Source organism: Ricinus communis, chromosome 5 (assembly GCF_019578655.1).
Source record: "Ricinus communis isolate WT05 ecotype wild-type chromosome 5, ASM1957865v1, whole genome shotgun sequence".
NCBI classification, from domain to species: Eukaryota; Viridiplantae; Streptophyta; class Magnoliopsida; order Malpighiales; family Euphorbiaceae; genus Ricinus; species Ricinus communis.
Window position 1 is genome coordinate 12,179,472 of NC_063260.1, and position 22,942 is coordinate 12,202,413.

The following is a 22,942-nucleotide window of genomic DNA, read 5'->3' on the forward strand; positions in this document are numbered from 1 at the left end:
TCCCAGGAACTTCTGAATTTCTGAATCTCAGCAGGAAAATGAAAAAGAAAAAACGAGAACAATTTGTATAAAATACTTGCTGTTAGACTACCACATCATAAAAGATTCAGAGCAAGCATGTCATCTTTGGTCTAAAAGAACGCCAAAACCATAAATGTATTTTCGCGTAGGGATTAAAATAAATGAATAAAGATATTAACAATAAATTCAAATAGTATTAACTGTTAAAAAACTTATATGTAGGATATTATTGTTACTTCGAATAAAAGAAATTAATGTTGGCTCTATAAGTGTTCCCAGGCTTAATGTCCCGCCAAGTTGGTTTTTTAAAAATATCATCACTACTGTTAAGAGAGAGAGAGAGAGAGAGAGAGAGAGAGAACAATGGTGTCAGCAAGGAGAAAAAGAGCTGAAAGCACCAAAACTAATGTTAGCATTAAGGATGAGAATAAAGGAGGAGAAGAAGGTGGCATCAAAAGAAAGGGATATGAAGAGTTCAGGGAGCAGAGGATTAAAGAGAATATGGAAAGAATGCACAAGTTGGGTATTCTTGAACTTTCTCGTAATTTCAAGTTCAAACCTTTCCCAATTCCACCGAAGGACAAAACGTTAGTTGGTTCTTCTCACAAGAAATTTCACAACCCTTTTCCTCTTCCTTTATAACCAAGGCGCTCCTCCAGGTTTTTTTTTTTTTTTTTTTTTTTTTCCTTTTGAAATCTATTTCCTTTGTTCTTATGGTTTTTTTTTTTGATGAAGTTGGGGGTTTGGGTTTGTGGGTACTGAGAAAGATTGCCTTTTCTTCTTTTTGAATGACTTGTAGTGCAGATTTATTGCTTTTGTTCCCCTTAGGAATTGTCCATTGATTAGCTGGAAGGTGTATGGAAGTGCTGGTGCTTTAGTAGGTTTTATAATAACATATTTCAAAAGTTTCACAAGAAATGCCCATCTCTGGTTTCCAAGAGAATTTTAGGAGGAACTACTAGGCATGACATAGTGGGAGAGCTCTATAGAGCTCGGATTGAGTTCCATTAGTAGGTTTTTAGGTTGAAGAGTTTGACTCCAGTCGACTATTCAGTGAGAAATCTAAGAAGAAAGAGGTCCTCTAAGGGATTCGAGATTCGGTTACAAAAATGTTTTAAGCCAGAAATATATACAGAAGAGCATGAGAAGCTTTTGGGTGATTGTAAGACAGCTTGGACTTTGTTTGTCGATGGTTATGGGATGGACGGAAAGCTCATACGATTTCGCGAGGACAGAGAAATATGCCACCAGTGCAGGTGATCAGCCTTTTTGTTTTGTTCTTGCTCATTTGATCTAATCTTGCAGATTATGGCTGGTTCGTCTTTTCTTACTGCTTGATTCGGTTCTCTTGTTTGTTCTTAGGTAAAGATATGCTAAGAAAGTCCAATTGTTTCCGTTGTTTTTATCCAAGATCGAACGGAATTGGACTTTTTAATTTGAACATCATTGTAAACATAGGCCATAATCAGTGAATAATATTAATAAAAATCTCCATTTAACTTTTGTGAAATGTGGCCCCCAGCACCACCATAAATTTACTTTACCCCAAGTAAGCGTCGGTGTCAATGTCATCCACCCTTTGGATTCTAATGCGCTTTCATTTGCTGGGAGTCATGACCATTTTTGTTTTGGCTTGTTTTTCCCCATTTTATGGTTTTGTATTTTGTATTAATACTTAAGTTTTATTGGCATTGCATCCATTATGCACTCCTTTCTTTGATATACTGGCATGCCGTTGCATCCAGAGAAAGCTCCTTTTGTTTTTGCTTCTCAAAACCTTCCACGGACTCGTGGTTTTTCATTAAAAAAATTGTTCACGAGATGAAATTATGAACCTATAACATACTGAGCATTTACCATTATTCTACGCTTTTGAGTGTTTAAACTCGGTGGCTTTTCTAGTGTGATTGGTCATCTGGATATCTTATATAATGCCTTTTTTACTTAATTTTCCCTGCTTCATCAAAGCATACTCAGCATCCTCTCTTGCAGGCAAAAATCACTTGGGCGTCATACCCATTGCAGCAAATGCATGTTGGTCAGGGGCACTTTTGTGGGGATTGCTTATATACGAGGTATGACGTCCTCGTAACTAAAAAAGTACTCCATTTGGTTCATTTATCTTAGCACTGTTCTCTTGCATGTCAGTCTGGCATTTGCTTCATTTTAGGAATTGGAAGTCTAGTAGTCACTCTGAGAAGGTAAAGTTATGACAGCGAAATCAATAAAAGATAATGCAACGCCACAGCAACTTTTTAAGGATTAGTAGAGTTATTTTTCTCCTCCATCCACTTCTGACCGTTGCATGTAGAGCAATCATTTATTACTTCATGGACATGAATATTTGGATGAAGCATGACGATAGTAACTCAAAATGACTCCCTGGATACTACTTCACTTTTAAGTTTGCCATAAATAACTGCCACGAACCCAAGTTAATTTATTGTTCAGTATCAGTCTTTGTTTATTAGTAACAAACTGGAGTCAATTCTATTTCCATCTTCGACGGATATGGAGAGAATGTGATTGAAGCCAACGAGAACCCAAACTGGATTTGCCCTGTTTGTCGTGGAATTTGTAATTGCTGTCTTTGCCGGAAGGCAAACGGGTGGGCACCGACTGGTCAAGTTTATAGAACGGTTAGTATAATTGATTTTGGGTGCACCCAAGGATGTGTATTTACTTCGCAAGGAGACGTACACATCTTTCTCCTGCCATGGCCTCTTCGCTGTCTTGAGTCAATAATAACAATATCAGACTTTTTGTTATATCTTCTTTTTTTTTTTTCAAGTCTCCGCAAGGAAAGAAGCCTGGAGGGGTGGAATTGGATTTGTAATGCAATCCTGGGCGCTTATCATTGTGCATCATATGCGATGATGGTGTCATCTCACAATAGTATCTATAGTACTAAAATGCTAATACAATTGCAATTAGCATGTGAGCTTGCAGTTGCTGACTTTGGTGTACTTGTCAGGTTTCGAGGCTGGGATTCAAGTCTGTGGCACATTATTTAATTCAAACCCGACGGGGACAAATTCACCCAGAAGATTCTGGTCTTGCAAATTTGGACCCTGAAGGGAGAGATCTGGCTCCTGCAGATAAAGGATTACAGCTTCTTGCTAATAATGAATCTCTATCTGCAGATAAGCACCAAGATAGATATCCTGATCTCCACACTAACCGCGATAAGCTGAGATGGAAGAAGAGGAAAAACAAGTGCAATGCTCTGACATTATTGATGGATATGGTAATAATCAGTAACGCAGATGATGAGTTGAAGAGAGAAAAGATATATGGATATGCAGCAATTTTGTTAACTCGATGCATTTGGCAAGTGACCCTTGTTTTCATGGCGGCTTTATTGGGAGTATCTGTAAATTGTTTTTGGTACATTGAATAGTTACAGAGGCAGCTGTAAAGTGCTGTGTATTTTCTTACATGCTTAGGCAGTGCCGCAGCTCAGTAGGATCTGATGTCCGGAAATCTGGCATTTTCACATGAACAAATGACATTTCCAGGATATGAAATTGAAATAGTTTTATGCACAGGAGCAAAATCAATTTGTATATTTCTTCTCATCTCTGCAACTTCCTAAAACCATTATATTAGTTGGTAGAGATTCAGAAAAACGTTCTGCTTTGTTAAGGAAATGAAGTGTATATTAGATGTGGCCAATTTAACCTCTAATATACCTGATTCATCAACATGACAATAAATTTTAGCTTGAATAAAAGCTTAGAACTGTCCACTGAATTGATCAATGGAGTGGCGAAGATTTGAATATAGGCCGTAAAGAGAGTATTGCCGGAGGTTTGACACCTCGTACCATGAATTAAGCGTTTCAAGATTCTTGTCAGTGCCTGAGAATGTTAGTTGTACGCCAAGATTGCAGTCAATATGGCCACCATTACTTCTGCATTTCGAATTATGAACCGCACAGTCTTTGCCATTGAGGCAGACAAAATCCTTGGAGCATTTATCGCACCCAAAACTCTTCCAATACAAGTTCTGAAGGATACCCTGCTGAAATTCAAGGACCTGTGCCACAATTTAAGAAACCAATTTCAGCAATGCTATTCATTCTGAATGGAAACCTTAAAAAAGAAGAAGGTATTTGAATGAATTTACCAGGGTGAAACTAGTAACAATAATACCATTATCAGCAACCATAACTGGAAACGATCTTGCTGCATACTTCCTTCCAGCAAATGCTACCATGTAGCCACCAGACATACCCTGAAAAATTGATGCATATCAATTAATATTAAGACAAATCCAGAAGGCTAGAGAATGATCTTTTTCTTGCAATATCATTTCAATGTCTCTATGTAATATAATGAGTAAAGAAATGAAAGGAAACCCTACTCGCATACCGGATTAAAGGTACTGCTATTTATGGTAAGCAGAGAAATCTCATCAACTTTTGGCCTGAAAACAGCAAGTTGTGCCATTTTGCTGAAGAGGGCAAGACGACTATCACAAGGTGAAAGTTGAACGTGATCAAAAAAGAAAGATTCCTTGCTGGAAAATGCAAGACCAAATGTAAAACCATCAGATTTTTCTATTTTGGCATCTGAGCAAGGGCTGAATACATCATTACTATCAGCTGCATTCGCAGCCATGATCATCGTTGTCACCACCACCGTCACAGCAACCATCGTAGGTGTAGCAGCCATATTATGTCTCAACATGTTGTATATAATCTGCTTGCACAAGGAACTTTCAGTAACATTAACTCATAGAATTGTTTATAAGGCAATAATTAAAAAAATTAAAATTCTAGAAGAAATCGTCACCTATATAATGAATGGTAGAATGGCACAAAAATGAATTCAAAGCAAATCAAATAAGTCACAAAAAAAAAAACCCAGTTTCAGATTTCTTTATAAAAGAAACTCCCAATCATAATGTAAATCAACCTTCAACATCTCGAAATCAACATCGATAAATGAGAATAAAGATTTACCATGTATGATCTAAATGATCTCGAGGGCAAGATATATATTTACAATTTCAATGAGAATTAAGCTATTAAACAGAGAAAAGAAAGCTGGATACGAGATAGAATTGAAAGATTGTATTTTTCTTTCGTTTTATTTTCTCTGAGAAAAGGAAATGAAAGATTGTTGTCGAGAAAGAAAAGAAATATTACAAAAAGAGAAATGCTGTTTCTCAAAAAAAAAAAAAAAAAAGTTATGTTTTCTTGGAAACTGCAAGAATAGGGAAGCCAGGTGGCTCTTGTCTTGTCTTGTCCCGTTAGCAGTTATCGGTAGTTTGCTTCCATTTTTAAAAAGTCTTTTTCTTTTTTTCTTTTAGATTTATGGACAGAAAATAAGGCTAATTTAAAATTAAATTATTTTTGATTGACTGACAGAAATAATCCTAATGAGGCTATACAGCTTGAAGAAGGTCAGATGAATCATTTCCCGACTACTCAAATAATTGGAAAAATCTAAAGCTAACTGAGAGGTCCTTCTTGACTGATAACATCAAAAATTTGATACACAAAGGAAAAATAGAATTACTTTGTAAGTACACTAATACCATTTTTATTTAATGACATGAAATTTTGAATTAAAAAAAAAAAAAAAGTACAAAATGGACAGAAATGTGAGCAAATCGAAATTTGGATTGATATGTTGTATAAGAACAAAAAAAAGAAGAAATTGAAATGTTGGATAGCAGGGTAATAAATTGAGTTGGACCAGATGGTATCTGAGAATGGTACCTCGCCACCCTGGTTCGACACGTGTCATCAGAGAAACCTCGTTTAAGACGAATAGAATGGAATAAATGATTGTGGGGTCAGTCAGTCAGTCACTGCCCTACTCTCTCTCCTTCCACACTTTTTTGCGACTCGCTAATCCTAAATCCAACTCAACTCATTCCGAGTTTGACTCGTTCCTTTTTCTTTTTTCCTTTTTTTATAAAAAAAGGATACTTATGAATTGAAATTAAAACTGTTCTTAAGATAGAAATTAAAATTTTTTACTGACTTTTTTTTTTCTTTTTCTGTTTGAAGTCTTCACATGTATAAGAGCCATTTATCAAAAGTTAAAACATTTATCACATATATACAAATAGAGCAATGCATACAAATAAAATATAATTCTATTATTAGTTATAAAATAATGATATATGTTTTATTTATGTTTGTAATAAAAGATAAAAATGAAATAATAAAGAAGACATGCTTAAGATCTTTCAAATGAGCTAGGCATTTAAAAGGATCTTATATGATGTTTTTCTTTTTCTTTTTTCATTTCCATTCACATTATGTCATTTTCTTTCTCCAATTTGCATAATGCCAATTAATAAGCTGATCAGAAATAATATAATAGCATTGTTATTGTTATAAAGTTTAAACTGAAATTTCAAATAAATAGGTAAATAATTATAATAAGTCTGATAATAAAATAATAGTATAAAGATAATGACAGAATATCAATTTAGTAACTTAAAATAATAATATTTATATGTATTAAATGATTTTTTTATTTAATATGAGGGATTTAAAATGGATAAAAAATAAAAATAAAATTCATTTTTTGATAATCATAATAAAGAATATATCTGATTTCTTACAAAATTAAAACATAAAAATGTCATTTCTCACTCCACACTTGAGATAATTATTCAGCCAGCCATTGATTTCAATGTTATTTGAAGATTTTAGCAATGAAAATTATGTATTTATTTGTTTATTTGTCTGTTCATGTTTTTAGTGCAACAATATAATTTGATGAAGAAAATCAATAATTCGAGTGTGATTGAAAATAATAAAAAGAATTCATGTAAATAAGGAAAGTACAACAAAAAAAGTAGAGACCAGAAGATTTTCTTTAATGATTGGCCGATATTATTGTCCTGCAAGGAAAAACTAAAATCCAGAAAAAGAAAAGGCTGGCTTCTGAGTTAACTGTCCGAGTTTATTTGAGTGGCAGCGATCCGAGCTGGTGGCCCAGTGAGTAAGGTTACACTGTTTAGGTCAAGTTTGAGTTTTTTTTTTTATAGGGAAATAAAAAAAAAAAAAAGAGAAAAAGGAAAAGCACTGTTTGACTAAAAACCAGTAGTAACAGTAGAGAAGAAAGGAGAAAAGAGGAAGAGAAGAAGTAAGGAGAGGAGAAATAGATCTGAAGGAAGAGAAAAGAAAAAGAAAAGAAACCATCTTTCAATTGGAGAGGTCTTATCATATCATCATGATCTCTTACTAATTTGACCCATCTCTTTCTCTTTCTCTCTCTTCTCTCATATTATACCCACACACACACACACACACAAATACAAGTCTTATTATAAGTAGCCACAAAATCCCCAAAATGCCTAGACCTTATTTCCACAAGCTAATCCTCTCTAATTCCATTAAAGACAAGAAACTGGTAACACAAATCTCTCATCTTTCTTTACTCTCTCTCCCTTGATTTCTTTCTTTTTCTGTCTTTTGCTGACCTATTACTCTTTGTTTGAGTGCCTTCTGAGTTGTGTATGTTCATTTCTGTGTGGGATTTTGATAGCAGGTTTAATCTTTAGAGCCGAAGTGTAAAATTAGGTCAAAACCCAATTCTTTATTTGGTTAGTGAGATCAAGGATTTTTTTTGTGAGATTCAGGGAAAAGGGTATTCGAGATTCTTCTTTGTTCCTTCTTTACTGGTTCTTTTATTGTGTGTTTTCTTAGGGATTTGATAGAAACCCCAATTTTTGTTTTGTTAAGATAGGACTTAGTGAGGTGATGTTAATAGGAATTTGGGTTTCTCTACTTCTTCTTTTCTTACTTACTAATTCATTTGCTCTTTTTGCGTCAAGACTATCTATTATCTTAGCTCAGCTCAGTCCTCAATGTATTGGCTGCGGATTGTTTCACTTTTTTCTGTTGCACTTCCAGTTATTCGAGAAATTTAGAAATTTTTTATTAGCTTAGTGTATTGTCATTTGGAAAAAGCATCATCTCTAGATTTCATTTTTTCGTCCTTCTCAAGGGTAGGGCATAATCATGAGGCTCGTGTCTTGTGGACTTAATTTGTGTGTCTTTTCAAACTTGATTTTAATAATTTCTAGGAAATATGATGTAGCATATTAATTGGAAGCACTAGAAAGCATTTAATGGTAAATTATAACAAAACAATTACTCTATATATGCAGGCTGCATTTGACGTTGTACTTTGTTCCGTTGTATTTCATACTATATGCCATTAGAACTTATTATGATGAAATTCTTGTTTGCATCTAGCTCTATAGATTCATCTTTGATGTTGGAAGTATAACCCGTTTGTCCTTTATACGACTACTAAGTTTTAGTACTATTGGGACTTTGACAATTTTTACGCATCTTATCAGTTGTTTGTGACATGTAGCTGTTCATGATGGTTACATGTAAACAAGTAGTAGATGACTGCATTATGTAATGCGGGCCTTGATTTCTCATAGTTGAATTGACGTTGCTGTAATTTTTGAATTAATTGAATTACTTGCTCTTCTTTCCTTCTCACATGCTTTGGTTAGTTGAGAAAGTATATGCATTTTATATTGCTTCCTAAGTTATTTTCTAGATCTTGTTTTAGTGGGTATTTTGTAAATAATTCTACTTCACTTAAGGAAACCTATCAAATATATATATACCAACTTTATACTTCTAGCGTTCTAATATTTTTATTGGTTATCACATCTTCTGCAACATTGAGTCATGGAGTGTAATTTGCTTTTTTCACCTGCAGAGGATCCCTGATAATTTTGTCAAAAAATTTGGAAATGACTTATCTGCTTTTGGGAGACTCAGTGTTCCTGGTGGTCCTGTGTGGCCTGTAGGATTAATAAAAGCTGATGACAAATTTTGGTTTCGTGAAGGATGGCAGGAATTTATGGAACGTTACTCTATACGTGTAGGATACTTTTTGGTCTTCAGATACGAAGGACATTCAGTATTCACAGTTCACATATTCAACTTGTCTGCTTCTGAGATAAACTATCAATCTAATAATACAGCTGGTAGAAGATATCTTCTATTTGAAGACATGGAAGATGACGACTTTGTTGAACACTTGAGCTCCTCATCTCCGTGCTTGGTTCCTAATTCTTTGAAAAGTAAGGCTTTTGATGAACGTCTTGATCAAATGACAATTAACAAAAGTTACAATCCTCCAGCATTGCAGAATTTGTTCAATGAGTCTAATCTTAACTACATAAATTGGTCTGGTGAAGGGAACATTCACTTATCAAAGGGTGCTAGTATTTCACACGCGGCAGATCAAGATGCACGAGAAGTTGGTGTTCCGTTTAATCCCATGGAGCAAAAAAATTCTGCAGGTGATGTGAGATACTATACTCCAGATGCTGAAGCACAAAAACCTAAAAAACGTGGAAGGAAGAAGCTTAAAGTTGATCCTAGTAAGTTTACTGAAGCTATATCTTCTCATCATCTTGTTAAACCTCAAGAAGTGAATATCCTTTCATTTATTGATTCAATGAAACCGCAGATCAGCAGCAGCCATCAGCTCAACAAGAAGATGAAGTTGATATGCGTTTTAGATTTTATGAAAGTGCTTCAGCAAGAAAGCGAACTGTGACTGCTGAAGAAAGAGAGAGGGCAATAAATACTGCTAAAACATTTGAGCCTATGAATCCTTTCTGTAGGGTTGTCCTGCGACCATCTTATTTATACAGGGGTTGCATTATGGTAAGCCGTTAACTCTATCTGCAATTTCTTTCTTACTTTCATATTGCACCACTCTATGCCTAGCATAAGATGCAATTCCTTTTCTCTTTGCAGTATCTGCCATCCTGCTTTGCTGAGAAGCACCTAAATGGTGTTTCAGGATTCATTAAACTTCAGTCATCCGATGGGAAACAGTGGCCAGTCCGGTGCCTTTATAGGGGAGGTAGAGCTAAACTGAGCCAAGGGTGGTATGAATTCACCTTGGAGAATAATATGGGAGAAGGAGATGTTTGTGTATTTGAGCTTCTGAAATCAAGGGACATTGTGCTGAAAGTTACTGTATTTCGTGTTCTCGAAGGTGCTGGACGCATGACTCAGACCTTGACAACAAAATATGAGCAGCGTTGAACTAGATAGTCTCCAATGGCTGGTAAATTTCTGAATGAAGGAACTTTGTCAAGTAACTTTCTCCTTTTTGGGTGATTGTCATTGCTCTGGTTTTTATCTGTGGTATTTAATTGTTGTTCGATGTCTATAACTTTTCAGAGCAGATTAGTGGAACTATCCATTATTTAGATGTTTCAATAGATAATTTGTGGGTTTACTAGTAGGATTGTAAATACTTCAATCAAGTGATATTTAACCGGACCACAAATTGCAGATTCTTAGGCTTAATTTACCGTTAGAATGTTTGTTTGGTTTGATCTCTTCAGTTTTTTTGCTTACTCATGGATAGCTTGCTGCTTTGATGGTGTGATTTTGAGATTTTCAAGAAGAGAACTTTGTGGTTCTTGTTTAACATTGTTTATACTAAATTGTGATATAGAAATCTAGTAATTCAACTATATTCCTTGGTTTACTTTGATGTTTCTTCCCAATTGTGTATTGGTTTGCTACAAGCTCTAGCTTTGGTTGCTGATTCTTCCAGCCATAACATGCACAAAACATCTACACAGTCGAGTACAAAGTATATGTGATGTTGTTACAATTAGGTATAATACATTTGCTATCTGGGTAGTGCTCTCTTTTGTGATGCTGGATTAAGTACTTGCCTTGAAGATGGGAGCCCCATAAATGTGGCTTTCTTGTTCTTGTTCTGTATTTATTTTTCTTTTGGGTGCAGTGGGGCGGTGTAAGAACACCCTCTCCTCTTTTCCCTACTTGTTTCTTCAAGCTTTTGGTTTGCATGGTCTTAAAAGGCTGCTGCTAAGGATCTTTTTCCAGATTCTTTTTATTTTCCAAAAGAACTGAGTTGATTTCACTAGTCCAATACACTCTTGACGCAATCCATTAATAATGATAATAATATAATTATTATTAGTACAATCAATTGGTTGAGATTGTGGCCTAATGTAGGATTTGTTATGAAATTTTCTTTCTGACAGATGATAAAAGTTTCATTTCAGTGTAATAACAGCACATGCACCTTTGTCATTTTATAACTGAAGATACATTTGAATGTGCAAGTATGATATCTCTGTTCCTTCTTTCTTTTTGTAAAATCAGAAGGGCAATAGAGTTAGTTTCTTAGTAATTTCTGAATTGATATACAGAAATTTGATCTGATTAGCAAGATAAGCTGGACACATCTTCTTTTCAAGGTAATTTAAGTTGCAGTAATTATCTGAAGCACGACAACTAAATGCAACAACCTCCTGATTATCAACTTTTCAGCACCAACTTCATGTGGCCAATATCCCAAGGCGAAAAGTAGTGGCAGACTGCCTGCAATATTAATAATTCTTGAAGTTTACTCTAAACAAAACCCCAAAAAGAAATTCAAGCGCAAATGGGCACTCGAGCACAATAAACTGAACAATGGCTTCAATCTGTGCAACTTTTTTTGGCTTTGGATCTGGTAACTCTATATTGGAAGTATGGTATGATTGACTAAACAGAAAATAACACTCATAACAGTAGTATATGATAAAGATGAGAGATTGAAAGTATAAAAAATTCCTCTTATGGCTGGGTCAAAGGAGAAAAAAATCAATAACCAGTCAAAATCTTATGAATATATTTACTAGTACAGCAGGTAACGACTTATTTTAATTAAGCGTCAAAATTAAATACAGATGATTTAATGGCCCAAATATCTTGATTTGTAGATAAAGTAGATATACCATAGGATCACTCTTATCTTGAATATCATTTTTAGCCAATAAAATTCTGAAAGAACTGATTATTTAAATGATAATTATAATATAGTTTTTCTTTGAGAAGCAGAAAATATCAATTTAAACTAAACTTTTATGGTTCTTTTACAATTTTTTTTTTCCTCCTAAATAGCCCTTTTTAACTCAGGTATCTGAGAGAGAGAGAGAGAGAGAGAGAGAACAACGACAACCACAATCTCCCCGTGTTGTCACTTGTAAGACTGCCTTTTAGTTTTGGACTAGTGATGCCTCGCTGATACAAGCCTTCGATGTTCGCTATAGCTGGCATTTCCAGGCATCTAAGAGAACTGTAGGTAAAAAGAATGCCAGATTCTGGCCATTTCTATAAGCTAATCGGTCCTCCCATTATACAACGAAAGAAAATTGGTAACTGCGAACATCTCCTTCTCTTTCAAAAGACTAATTTGTTATCCTCATTGTTATTATTGAGTTGAGTAGAATAACATGCACAGAAATGATAAAGTCTCAAAGATGGGGTCTTTTTTTCTTCCTTTTTTGGTTACAAATAAATATGTAAGGCCAAAAATACAAACTTTCTGCCGGTGGGCTCAGGTAATTTACTAGAAATGATTTCAAAGTTGGGGACTTTAACTTCAATGAAGAGGAAGGATGCTGCTGGGTGCAGTACCCTTTTGTTATATAGTGCGCGTCTCTGAAATAATTTACTTTCTTGTGTAGATAGTGGCCCTTCTTTTTCCCCCCCTTCGTCTTTATTGGAGAAAAAAGTATGATGGGGGTCCTTGTGGACCATCTTTGCTTAGTGGGCATTGTGCTTTCTCTGCCTAGGGCCGTGTTGTCTCTGTTCTGCTTGGCTTTCTATTTTCGTGTTCTTAATGGGCATTGTTACGCAATCTATCATTACTATGCAACATATCTTGAAATCGTATATTCAACCCCATAAACCAGATAGTGACCACATGATTTTTAAAGTGTTTAGGAAATAATTGGCAATTATCACCAGTCTATACAGAAGTCCGAAGCTTTCTGAACTTCAAAAAGAAAAAAAAAAGGAACTAGCTTTCGGGAGAACTAATTCACTCAGTGGCTCACCATCCAAGTATTATGGGACTAGTTGGTTCGATATGCCCTATTCTCTTTAATTTATTTTTGTCTAGTCATTCTGTGTACCAATTATTAGCATGATTGAGATTTGGTCTTTTAAATGAATTCCGGGTAATGTAGTTTATTACACATAATGTTTCTTTGTCCTTGTTTTCCATGCTTCATTAGAGCCATATATATTTGTGGTTATGTGTCTTTTGCTGCAATGAGTTAATTCATCGTTTTTTTTTCTTATTCCATTTTCTGATGAACGACGAGACATATTTTCTAGCTTTATTATTGTAGCTGTAGCTCATTTGATGTCAAAATATTTAATGAAGAGCAAAGCCCAACTTCTTGAGATGTTCATATTTAAGTAACAGTTTGCTTGCAAGTGTTATAGTGTAATTGCATCTTGGTACCTGCAGGATCCCAAAGAAGTTTGTTAGGAAATTTGGACATGAACTTTCAGGTGTTGCTACACTTACTTTTCCAGATGATGGATTATGGCCTGTGACGTTAATACAAGTAGACCAGAAGTTTTGGTTTTGTATTGGTTGGCGGAGCATTATTCCATTCGTGTAGGTCATTTCTTGATCTTCATTTATGAAGGGAATTCAAATTTCAGTGTTCATATATATGTTTTGGCATCCTATGATAAATTTGATCCATTCAGTGCATCAAAGGATATCAAGGATCATAGCAATCAGGATTCTGTGCTTGACGAAATGGAAGATGATGACTCCATTGAGATGTTGTGTTCTACTCCTACCTGTTCAACTTCTGATGCTATGAAAAGCAAGATTTTCGATGGATGTGTGAAGCAAAAGATAAGCTGCAAATGCCACACTGATATACCTAATCCTAAGGACTGCATCAATCGGATTGATGAAGCAAGCCGATCAGGGGGTACTGTCAAATCAGAGTCATCACTTCAATTTACTCAAAGCATAGGTATTCAGTTCAACATAAATGAGCTTGAAAATTCCAGGAATAATGTGAGGTTACAGTTCTTGGATAGAATACAAAAACTGGAGGAATCTATGAACAAGAAGCAGAAAATGATAAAGAAACCATTTAGAATTTAAGGGCTGATGATATACCGCAGAGCTCAACTAGTTCAATTCAAGATGCATGCATTCAGTCAAATTCAATGGATCATGGCAATCAGCATTATGTACTCGATGAGATGAAAGATGATGACTCCACTGAGATCTTGGGTTCTGCTCCTACATCTTCAGCTTCTGATGCTGTGAAAAGCAAGATTTTTTATGGATATCTGAAACAAAACACAAGCTGCAAATGCCATAATGATAGACCTAATCCTGAGGACTGCATCAATCTGCTTGATGAAGCAAGCAGATCACGGGGTACTGTCAAATCACAGTCATTACCGCATTCTACTGAAAGCATAGGTGTCAAATTCAACACAAATGAGCTTCGGAATTTGCAAAAGATTTGAGATTGCAATTTCTGGACAGAATACAAAACCTTGAGAAAGCTATGAACAAGAAGCAGAAAACTGGTAAAGAAGACCTTCAAAATTTTCGAGCTGATAAAACACCACCGAGGTCAACTAATTTAACTCAAGATGTAGGTATTCAGCCAAATTCGAAGGACTGCAAAAATTCCTGCAGATGATGTGGTACTGCGGTTTTCAGACGAAGCAGTGGAAAAACTTCAAAAGGCAAGAGGGGAAAATAAGATTGATCACAGTAAGCTCCTTGAACTCAGACCCTCTTTCCCTCTCATCATGGCTTGATAATTGCATTTAATCATTTATTTGTTGAATTTGCAGATAAGCAGAACCCAACAGCTGAAATTGAAATTGAGAAACAACCAAGATTTTATGAAAAAGCATATGTGAGTAAGGGGACTATAACACCCGAGGAAAGGAAAATGGCTATGTATGCAGCTGAAGCATTTAAGCCTGTGAATCCTTTCTGTAGGGTTGTCCTGTGTCCGTTATATTTGTACAAGGGTTGTGTTGTGGTGGCTCTTTTAACTATGTTATACTGTAGCTAGCTTTTTCAATTTACATCATACTGTAGTTGATCTAAAGACCAGTCCTATTGGTTTTGCAGCATTTGCCATCATGCTTTGCCAAAAATCATCTAAATGGGGTATCAGGATGGATTAAACGTCAGAATTCTGATGGGAAACAGTGGCTTGTTCGATGCGTCAGTAGAGCAGGTAGCATTAAACTAATCCAGGGATGGTACGAGTTCTCACTAGAAATTTTTTGGAGAAGGAGATGTTTGTATGCTGAAATCAAGAGCTGCTATCATATTGGAAGTTACAGCCTTTCGTGTTAGGGAATATACCAAGTCTATGCAACAACCTGGACAATGATAAGTTCGCTGCATTAGACTATACAAATTAGATGACTGGTTATATCTGAATGTAGAAAGTCTTGAGTAACATCTTAAACAAATTTTATCTGTATCATCATTCAGACTCGGTGTGATTTGCGCAGCCTTGCTTCCAAAAGCGAGTCTATGGAGCTTACTGTTGTTTCAATGTTTCAATTATATTTCAGTCCAATTCTTAGAAAATATGTATGATGCAATTCTTAAAATACTTAAAAGAGTTAATACTTCGGGTAAGAAAGATACAAGATGGTGCAGTTTTACTCCAAAAAGACTAAGAGCGGACTACAGATAGAATGGAAAAGAAATTCTTATTTAGGTTTATTATATATATAAAGAGAATTTTAATTTTGGTTTATTGTATGTAAAAATAAAATTTTATTTAGCCATAGTGCATATATCAAGTCTTTAAATGAAATATATATTTATTAATTTTAAATAATAAAATATATATCAATTATTTAATTTTAAAATATAATATGTAATATGTAATATATATATATATATATATATATATATATATATATATATATATGCATAAACGCTCGGCTAAGAATTTTATGAATAGAAAATAGGTTAAATCATACTAAAAAGAACTAAGTATAAATGCATAAACACAAAGAGCGGACCACGTTTATTTAAAAGACCATGTTAAATTGACGATCATCAATCTCCCATTCAAGCTTCAGATAATACAATATAAAATGCTTCCCATCTATGTTCTTAGAGACTGCGCAAATGCTTCTCAGGTTTGGTCTCATTTTTTACCTTTGAATGAGATTAATATTCAGAAATGTTTTTATTTAAAGGGATGGATTGGTCATAATTTCCCAAAGTCAAGATTAAGGTTCATAATCTTGTTTGGAGGAGTTTTTTGCTATTATTGTCTGGTGGATTTGGAAGTGGCGCTATGGTCTATTTTTCGAAATGAAAGTTGGCCTATTTCGTCAAAGCTTCACAAGATCATTGAGTTTGGTATGCAGGTCTCTCGGGCTATGGCTCTACAAAACCATATTGGATCTACTCAGTGTTTCAAAAACATCAGTTTGATTAGCTGGAGTCCTCCTCGAGACGATTATGTTGTTCTTAATTCTGATGGCAGCTTTAAAGGAGTCTTGGGTACTGCAGGAGGGGAGGAGTTATCAGAAATAATTTGGGGAAATGGATTGGTGGGTTTATGATAAGTGTGGGAAACTGTATGGCTATCGGTGCAGAATTGTGAGCTCTTTTACAGGGTCTGTCCCTCGCACAGAGGAGAAGTTTTCGCAAGCTGATAATCCAATCTGATCCTTTGATTGCTGTGAAGTGGCTGAATAAAGAGTTCAAATGTAATAGCTTGCATGAGAACATGGTCAATGCATGTCTTGATCTTCTAGAGCTTGACTGGGATGTTTCTGTGGTTCATATATATCGTAAAAATGGTGTTTTCATTTACAGCAGAATGATGAAATATCGTCGAGTCATCGTTTGAGCTATTTTGTTTTTCTTTGTTCTACGATCTGGCTGTTTAGCCCGCCCTTGTATAAAAAGAAAATACAGAATAAAAATGATTGTAGACCCCACACGGAATCAAAAACAGTAAGATCACCACAAATGATAAAATCACACCATTTAATGACCGCTGATCATATTCTAGTTCTAGCAGTGGGGCCACACATGTGATTCCTACAACCTTAGTTAGTAAGTTGGTTAGCACTTGGAACCATGAAGATCAATTAACTTCCTGTATTAAATTGCATAGGAACCAACGAAAACAATTTCTTTGTTAGGCGATGATCAGAAAATTCCTGGCAAAAGGAAATGGGACCAGAAGAAGGGTCGAATTCTCCGGCAAGAACAAATTGCATGTTCTATAAGTTGATAGTTGCCTCCATCCTCCATGACAAGAAGCTGGTACTATTTCCTCTACTTCCCTAAATTGAAAAGTTTCCTTCTTCTCTTTTCTTTTTTAATTATTTTTTTGCTCATTAAATGATGAGAAATCTTTTTCGGTCAGCAAAGGTTGCTGTTTTTCTTGCTACATGTAAAAGTAGAAAGAAAGAAAGAACTTCGTTTGGTTGTTGGGAAAATTGGGATTTGCTTTTTTCTACTACTATAATTCAAAACGTTTGCAAGATTAATCGACTTTTTATAATCTTTTTCTTTTTCTCTTGTCCTATTCATCATGCATTTGATGATTCAGTGAACTTAATTATGTTTCAGAGAAAGAAAGATCAAAACTTTGTTTGATTTCGGGGAAAATCAAGAAATTGCAGGAGAAGAATGAAATGTGCATGTGCTCGGATATTCTAGTTTTGATTGTTTGCATTGACTAGCTTTGGGTTGTGGACCCTCCCGTTATTACTTCCTGAGGCTTTTCTTTCTCTATGGGCTTGTTTGGAATAAATCCTGTGCAAAAATACTATTTTCTTTATCCCAAATCATGGTAAAGGTGACAGGAGTTCATTTCTTTCAAAATGCTTTGTCTTTTTGAATTTGAAATAACTGAATTCTAGCTACTATAATCATCCCAAGAACTGACTGAATAGAATTCTTGCAATTTTATGTTCCTCCATTTAGTAGTAGCTTTTTTAGCTTTGAGCAATCATCCTTTTCTCATGATTTTTATCTGTTTTATCTTCAATTTCTTTTTCTTTGTTTCCTTAATGATGGTTAGGTGGTATCCTTTGGGACAGTAATTGAGTGAGATAAGAGTTTCATTCATTGTAGAGGTCTAACTAATGGACACCTGTCAGTTATTAAGGAGAACCAATGATTGTTTAATTAACAAATTTCTCCTATTTCTTTTCTCCTTCCGTGCATATGAATAATGACTTGATTTTTATGCCAACAGAGAATCCCGGAAAAGTTTGTCAAGAAATATAGAGATGAACTTTCCTGTATCGCTACACTTACTGTTCCTAATGGTCGTATATGGGTAGTGGAACTGGAAAAGGTTAACAAGAAATTGTGGTTCTGCAGTGGTTGGCATGAATTTGTAGAGTACTACTCCATTCGTGTCGGGTATTTCTTGGTCTTCAGATATGAAGGGGAATCAAACTTCAGAGTCTGTATATTTGATCTGACTGTTTCTGAGATAAGATATCCAGGTAATTGTGTTCCTGCTAGTTCGCAGGTACCATGCCATGATAATCCGTGTCATGTAGCCCACAAGAAACACGTAGTAACTAATGGCCCTACTGGAATTTTAGGTTCTGGCAATCCATCTCATACAACTGCTCCCTCAAGAAGTATGCTTTTTGATAAATTCGTCCATTCCAAGTGGACTGTAACTGGAAACTATGAGGCTAGCAGAGAGATGCTGCTTTCAAGAAAGGATGCATATGATTCTCAGGACATAGATGTACAGCTTAATGGGAGTGAGTTTATTACCCAGGCTGGTTCACCTGTCTTGGGTGAAGCAGAGGGGAGAACGAGAAGTGGAAAACTGAGAACTAAGATTCCTAGTAAGCTTTAGGAATGCAAATGTTATTTTTATAGCATGTTACAACTTCACTTTTTTACCATCACTAATTCATTCAAGATGTAGATGGACAAGAGCAAGTGGACAAAAGGTCACCTAGTATGAAAATTGCTTGTGAAGCTCTTACGAGGAGGTGGAGAGCTGTGACACCAGAAGAGAAACAGAGAACGATTTGTGCTGCTCACACGTTCAAGCCTGATAATCCATTTTTTAGAGTCATCTTGCGACCATCCTATGTATATAGGGGATTTCTTCTGGTGAACCCTTCAATTGGATGAGCTAATTGTAATACTATATTTTGCCTTTGCAATATGCTTACATTATCCCATGTTCTGTTTGTGCAGCACATCCCTTCCAGCTTTGCTCAAAGGTATTTGACGACTACAGGATGCATGACTCTTCAGGTTTCTGAAGGAAAACAATGGCCTGTCCGGTGTGTTTGCAGGAATCGAGGAGCTAAGTTAAGCAAGGGATGGACAGAATTTGCATGGGACAATAATTTGGAGGAAGGAGATGTCTGTGTCTTTGAGTTGATTAACATGAATGTGCTGAAAGTTACCATATTTCGGGTACTTGAAAGTGCAGCAACAGTCAACCAACTTCCAAATACAATCGTGTCTGAATTAAACAAATAATGGTTTAGTAGTTGGTGATTGTAGACTTGCAAAACTCTGTCAGGTATCTCTTATCTTCTTTGTTGGTTCTGTTAACTGATCTTCTTTAGTAGGCCAAAACCTGATCTCTCTATTTTATAGTATAACCTGATAAAAAGAAAAGAAAAGAAAAAACTTTGCATCACCTATAGCCTCTGTTTTTGAATCATTTGATTTCTAGCTTGCGCAGAGAGATCTAATTCTTGGTTATGTGTTTTTATGCACCCATAGGTAAAAGTTAAATGCATGGAATATCATTGTTTGTTATTCTTGCCTTGCACTCTGAAAGACTATGATTAGCATCTACTCATGGACCAAAAATGCAAAACTAACATTTATTATTCACGTAATATATGATGAAAAATTAACCTTTATTCACAGCAACTGCATGACACTATTGCTATGTTCTATTCCCTTTTGGTTATTTACGTAGTATGTGTCACTTGATGATTGGTTGTATTCAGGAGTTCGCAGCGTTCTTACTTTTTAAGTTTGTGTACACCAAGTGCTAGTTTCCAGATGCAAAGGGTATGAAGACTTGGATGTTTTTGTACATTAGACAACCGCTTCGCGAATCCAGAGTTTCCCTGTTAACGCAGTGCTCTTTGTACTCTTCCCCTGTTTTCTTCTCCTACTTTCTTCTACATGCATAGCACAAGTATCACCATGATAAGGTTTTTGTAGATAGAACTCGAACAGACACTAGGTACCATTCATTTTGTTCAGTTGAATGCAATTACCGTATTTGGAGTACAACTTACAGTCTGCTTAGTTTGTAGCCTGAAAATCAGTATCATACTTGGTTATATGTGCAGTCACTCCGGTGATTTAAGAAAAGAAAGAAAAAAGGACAGAAAGCATTCTTTATAGTATAATGATGATGTCGGATAAGCAAGAAAACATACACTTTCTCGTAAACTGAGAAATATTTTTTGGAAGGGGAGCGGTTGATTATTCAATTTGTAGAGTATATCATACTTGAATTGAATTATTTTGAAGAAAAGTATTTATATGTAGAGAGGGGGCGCAATATTCTAGCCAAAGATAGGGGAATCAAATGGTGTCGAATTTGCTTTCGTCTCTTCGAACAAAATGGCGTCATAAAATCATGGGGCTGATTAGTATATTTTCATTAATGTTGGGCGTTGATTATATACTGATTTAACAATATAAACAATTGGATAAGAAGATATTATTATGCGTAAGAATCAACAATTCCCTTATTATAAAATATAATGCAACCATTCTCATATTAGTTTATGTGCCAGAAGAGATCGGATCTCACTGCATATATTTCCTTTAGATCTTCTTAAACATTTTTTATTAGAAGAGTAAAAGCATAAAATATGATTTTGACAAGAATCGGTAGTCAATTTTCATTGTATTATACAATTCAGAATTGTATAGGCACTTCATCTCATTCTCATTTTCAGAATTGATTCCTTTTAAGTGTAGACTATACAGTGCATATACATTCCCTTTATCATGGCAGCTGCTTCCCCATCATCTAACGTCCATAACGAAGAAGATCAAGCAACCCCAAAAGGGCTGCAGAAACTACCAAGAACTCATCCCAACTCCTCCTAAAGGGAAGGCTGGTGGTTTGAACATCTCTTCCAGTATCAAGGCTTTTTGGCTACCATCCAAGCCTGCTCTAAAAGGTCTTCTGTTGCTCCAAGATCACTTCATATCTAAACCTCACGATGTCATCCTAGCAACCTCTCCTAAATGTGGCACCACCTGGCTTAGAGCTCTTATTTTCGCAGTCCTTAACCGCCACTCTTGTGATTTTTCCACGCACCCTTTGCTCACCGGTAACCCTCAAGAATTGTTCCTTTCTTGGAGGCTTACGTATATCAGAATGAATCCACTTCTCATATTGACAATATTCCATCACCTCGCCTTTTCTCTACGCACATCCCCTACGCTCTGTTCCCAAAATCTTTGTCAGCTTCTAATTGTCGGTTTGTTTACATCTGCCGCGAATCAAAAGATGTTCTTGTTTCCAAATGGCACTTCGCGCAGAAGTTGAGGTCTAAAGAAGTGCCACCCTTCTCGTTTCAAGATGCTTTTGAGTTGTTCTGTAAGGAGTCTCGCACTATGGAACTTACTGGGATCACGTTTTGAGTTACTGGAAAGCGAGATTAGAAGCATCACATAAGGTGTTGTTCCTGAAATATGAGGACATGAAAAGAGAGCCTTCGGTTCATGTTCAAAGACTGGCCGACTTCTTAGGTAATCCATTTTCAATGGAGGAGAAGAGTAAAGGCGTTGTGGAAGAAACTATTGAACTGTGCAGTTTTGAGAATTTGAGCAGTTTGGAGGTGAACAGAAGTACAGACTCCCAAGTATTTTATTAAGAACCCTGATATTTTCAGAGAAGGTGAAGTTGGTGAATGGAAAATCATCTCACGCCTGAAATGGAAGCACAGCTTGATCAGATCACAAAGGAGAAGCTACATGGTCATTCATTAACTTTTGCTGCATCACCATAGAACTCATTTTTATTGTGTTTGTGATAGTCTGAATCTGTATTCTACAAAATCTACGACCAAATCTAGACCCAGCTGAAATCAGATATGTGGTTTGATTTAGTATATATGCTACCTCATTTGCTCTTGCCATGGCTCTATTTCAGGTGGCAGTATCACATCAACTTTCCTGACACGTGGGACAAGAGAAGGTACTGCTAATGTTAACGAACCTATATATAATTAAAAGAAGATGAGGATAAAAATTGAGAAGTTATCAAGATTTGGTGAATGTTTTTATTTATAAATTAAATGAATAATAATATTATATATTTTTATTTATATATTAAAATAATTGATATATTTAATAATTTTAAATAATAAAATAGTAAATTAATTATTTAATATTAAACTATACTAATTTATTTGTACGTGATACTATTTTATTAATTGTAATATATATTAAATTTAAATAGAAAATTTTATATTTTAAAAATATATTATTAAATTTTTATTTATTATTGTAATATATATTAATTTAAATATTTTTTATATTATAAAAATATATTATTAAAATTTTATATATTAAAAAAGATAAAAAGGCAGTGGGAGAGTAATACATTTTAAAATATTTAAAAATGAGAAAATAGTAAAATAAATATATATTTCTTAAAAAGAGAAGATTATTTATTTTTTAAAATCTTCTTCACTCTTTATTATATAACTATGTTTTTAAAAGAGAAAATGTGTGAAATTCATGTATAAATAAAGAAAATCATATGATTACTTCCTTAGAAAATACACATGCTATCTTTAACTCCTTAGATTATAGCTTCGCCCCTAGTAATAAGGTAGGGTTATTTGGGATTTCATTATTTATACTCACCTTGTTGATAATAGAGTCAAGAAGGAAGTGGACAACCCAGTTATTCATTTGCTTTTACTTTTATTACTACTAAAAAGAATCAATCTGATAGTTATAAATATACGACAAAAAAATTTATCAAATAAGCAATCGGTATTAATTTAATTTAATTGTACTAATTGGCAATATAAATATTCTTAAAAGTGAGAAATTTCGGATTAAAATTTTTTTTT

At 34.9% G+C, this 22,942-nt stretch overlaps 4 protein-coding genes and 1 pseudogene across 11 annotated transcripts; 4 read left to right on the top strand and 1 right to left on the bottom strand.

The window, feature by feature from the left end:
- The first annotated feature begins 149 nt into the window (after positions 1 to 149).
- Positions 150 to 3,458, top strand: LOC8275557 (annotated as a pseudogene).
- Positions 3,459 to 3,543: 85 nt separating this feature from the next.
- LOC8275556 lies at positions 3,544 to 6,286 on the bottom strand. Its single transcript, XM_002519100.4, has 4 exons — positions 4,988 to 6,286; positions 4,395 to 4,724; positions 4,150 to 4,257; positions 3,544 to 4,059 (listed from the first exon to the last, which is right to left on the bottom strand). The coding sequence occupies exons 1-4, from the start codon at positions 4,988 to 4,990 to the stop codon at positions 3,757 to 3,759; spliced, it is 744 nt and encodes a 247-aa protein (XP_002519146.2). The 5' UTR covers positions 4,991 to 6,286; the 3' UTR covers positions 3,544 to 3,756.
- Positions 6,287 to 7,043: 757 nt separating this feature from the next.
- Positions 7,044 to 10,332, top strand: LOC8275555 (B3 domain-containing transcription factor VRN1). 4 transcript variants are annotated; one of them, XM_015719106.3, is made up of 5 exons: positions 7,049 to 7,400; positions 8,733 to 9,099; positions 9,217 to 9,402; positions 9,492 to 9,691; positions 9,785 to 10,332. In XM_015719106.3, exons 1-5 carry the CDS (start codon positions 7,341 to 7,343, stop codon positions 10,076 to 10,078), a joined length of 1,107 nt encoding a protein of 368 aa, XP_015574592.1. In that variant the 5' UTR covers positions 7,049 to 7,340; the 3' UTR covers positions 10,079 to 10,332. The 4 variants fall into 4 exon arrangements, with proteins under 4 accessions (XP_015574591.1, XP_015574593.1, XP_015574592.1 ...); XM_015719105.3 differs by having other exon boundaries at positions 7,044 to 7,400; positions 8,733 to 9,402; XM_015719107.3 differs by having other exon boundaries at positions 7,046 to 7,400; positions 8,863 to 9,402.
- Positions 10,333 to 13,394: 3,062 nt separating this feature from the next.
- Positions 13,395 to 13,976, top strand: LOC125370004. The gene has a single exon (XM_048373560.1). It carries the CDS (start codon positions 13,395 to 13,397, stop codon positions 13,974 to 13,976), a length of 582 nt encoding a protein of 193 aa, XP_048229517.1.
- Positions 13,977 to 17,051: 3,075 nt separating this feature from the next.
- On the top strand, positions 17,052 to 22,028 carry LOC8275550 (B3 domain-containing transcription factor VRN1). 5 transcript variants are annotated; one of them, XM_015719111.3, is made up of 6 exons: positions 17,054 to 17,150; positions 18,091 to 18,346; positions 18,449 to 18,703; positions 18,781 to 18,977; positions 19,065 to 19,398; positions 19,838 to 21,967. In XM_015719111.3, exons 1-5 carry the CDS (start codon positions 17,058 to 17,060, stop codon positions 19,353 to 19,355), a joined length of 1,092 nt encoding a protein of 363 aa, XP_015574597.2. In that variant the 5' UTR covers positions 17,054 to 17,057; the 3' UTR covers positions 19,356 to 19,398; positions 19,838 to 21,967. The 5 variants fall into 5 exon arrangements, with proteins under 5 accessions (XP_015574594.2, XP_015574597.2, XP_048229807.1 ...); XM_015719108.3 differs by having other exon boundaries at positions 17,052 to 17,150; positions 18,091 to 18,703; XM_048373850.1 differs by lacking the exon at positions 19,838 to 21,967 and adding an exon at positions 22,012 to 22,028 and having other exon boundaries at positions 18,091 to 18,703.
- The last annotated feature ends 914 nt before the right edge of the window (positions 22,029 to 22,942 follow it).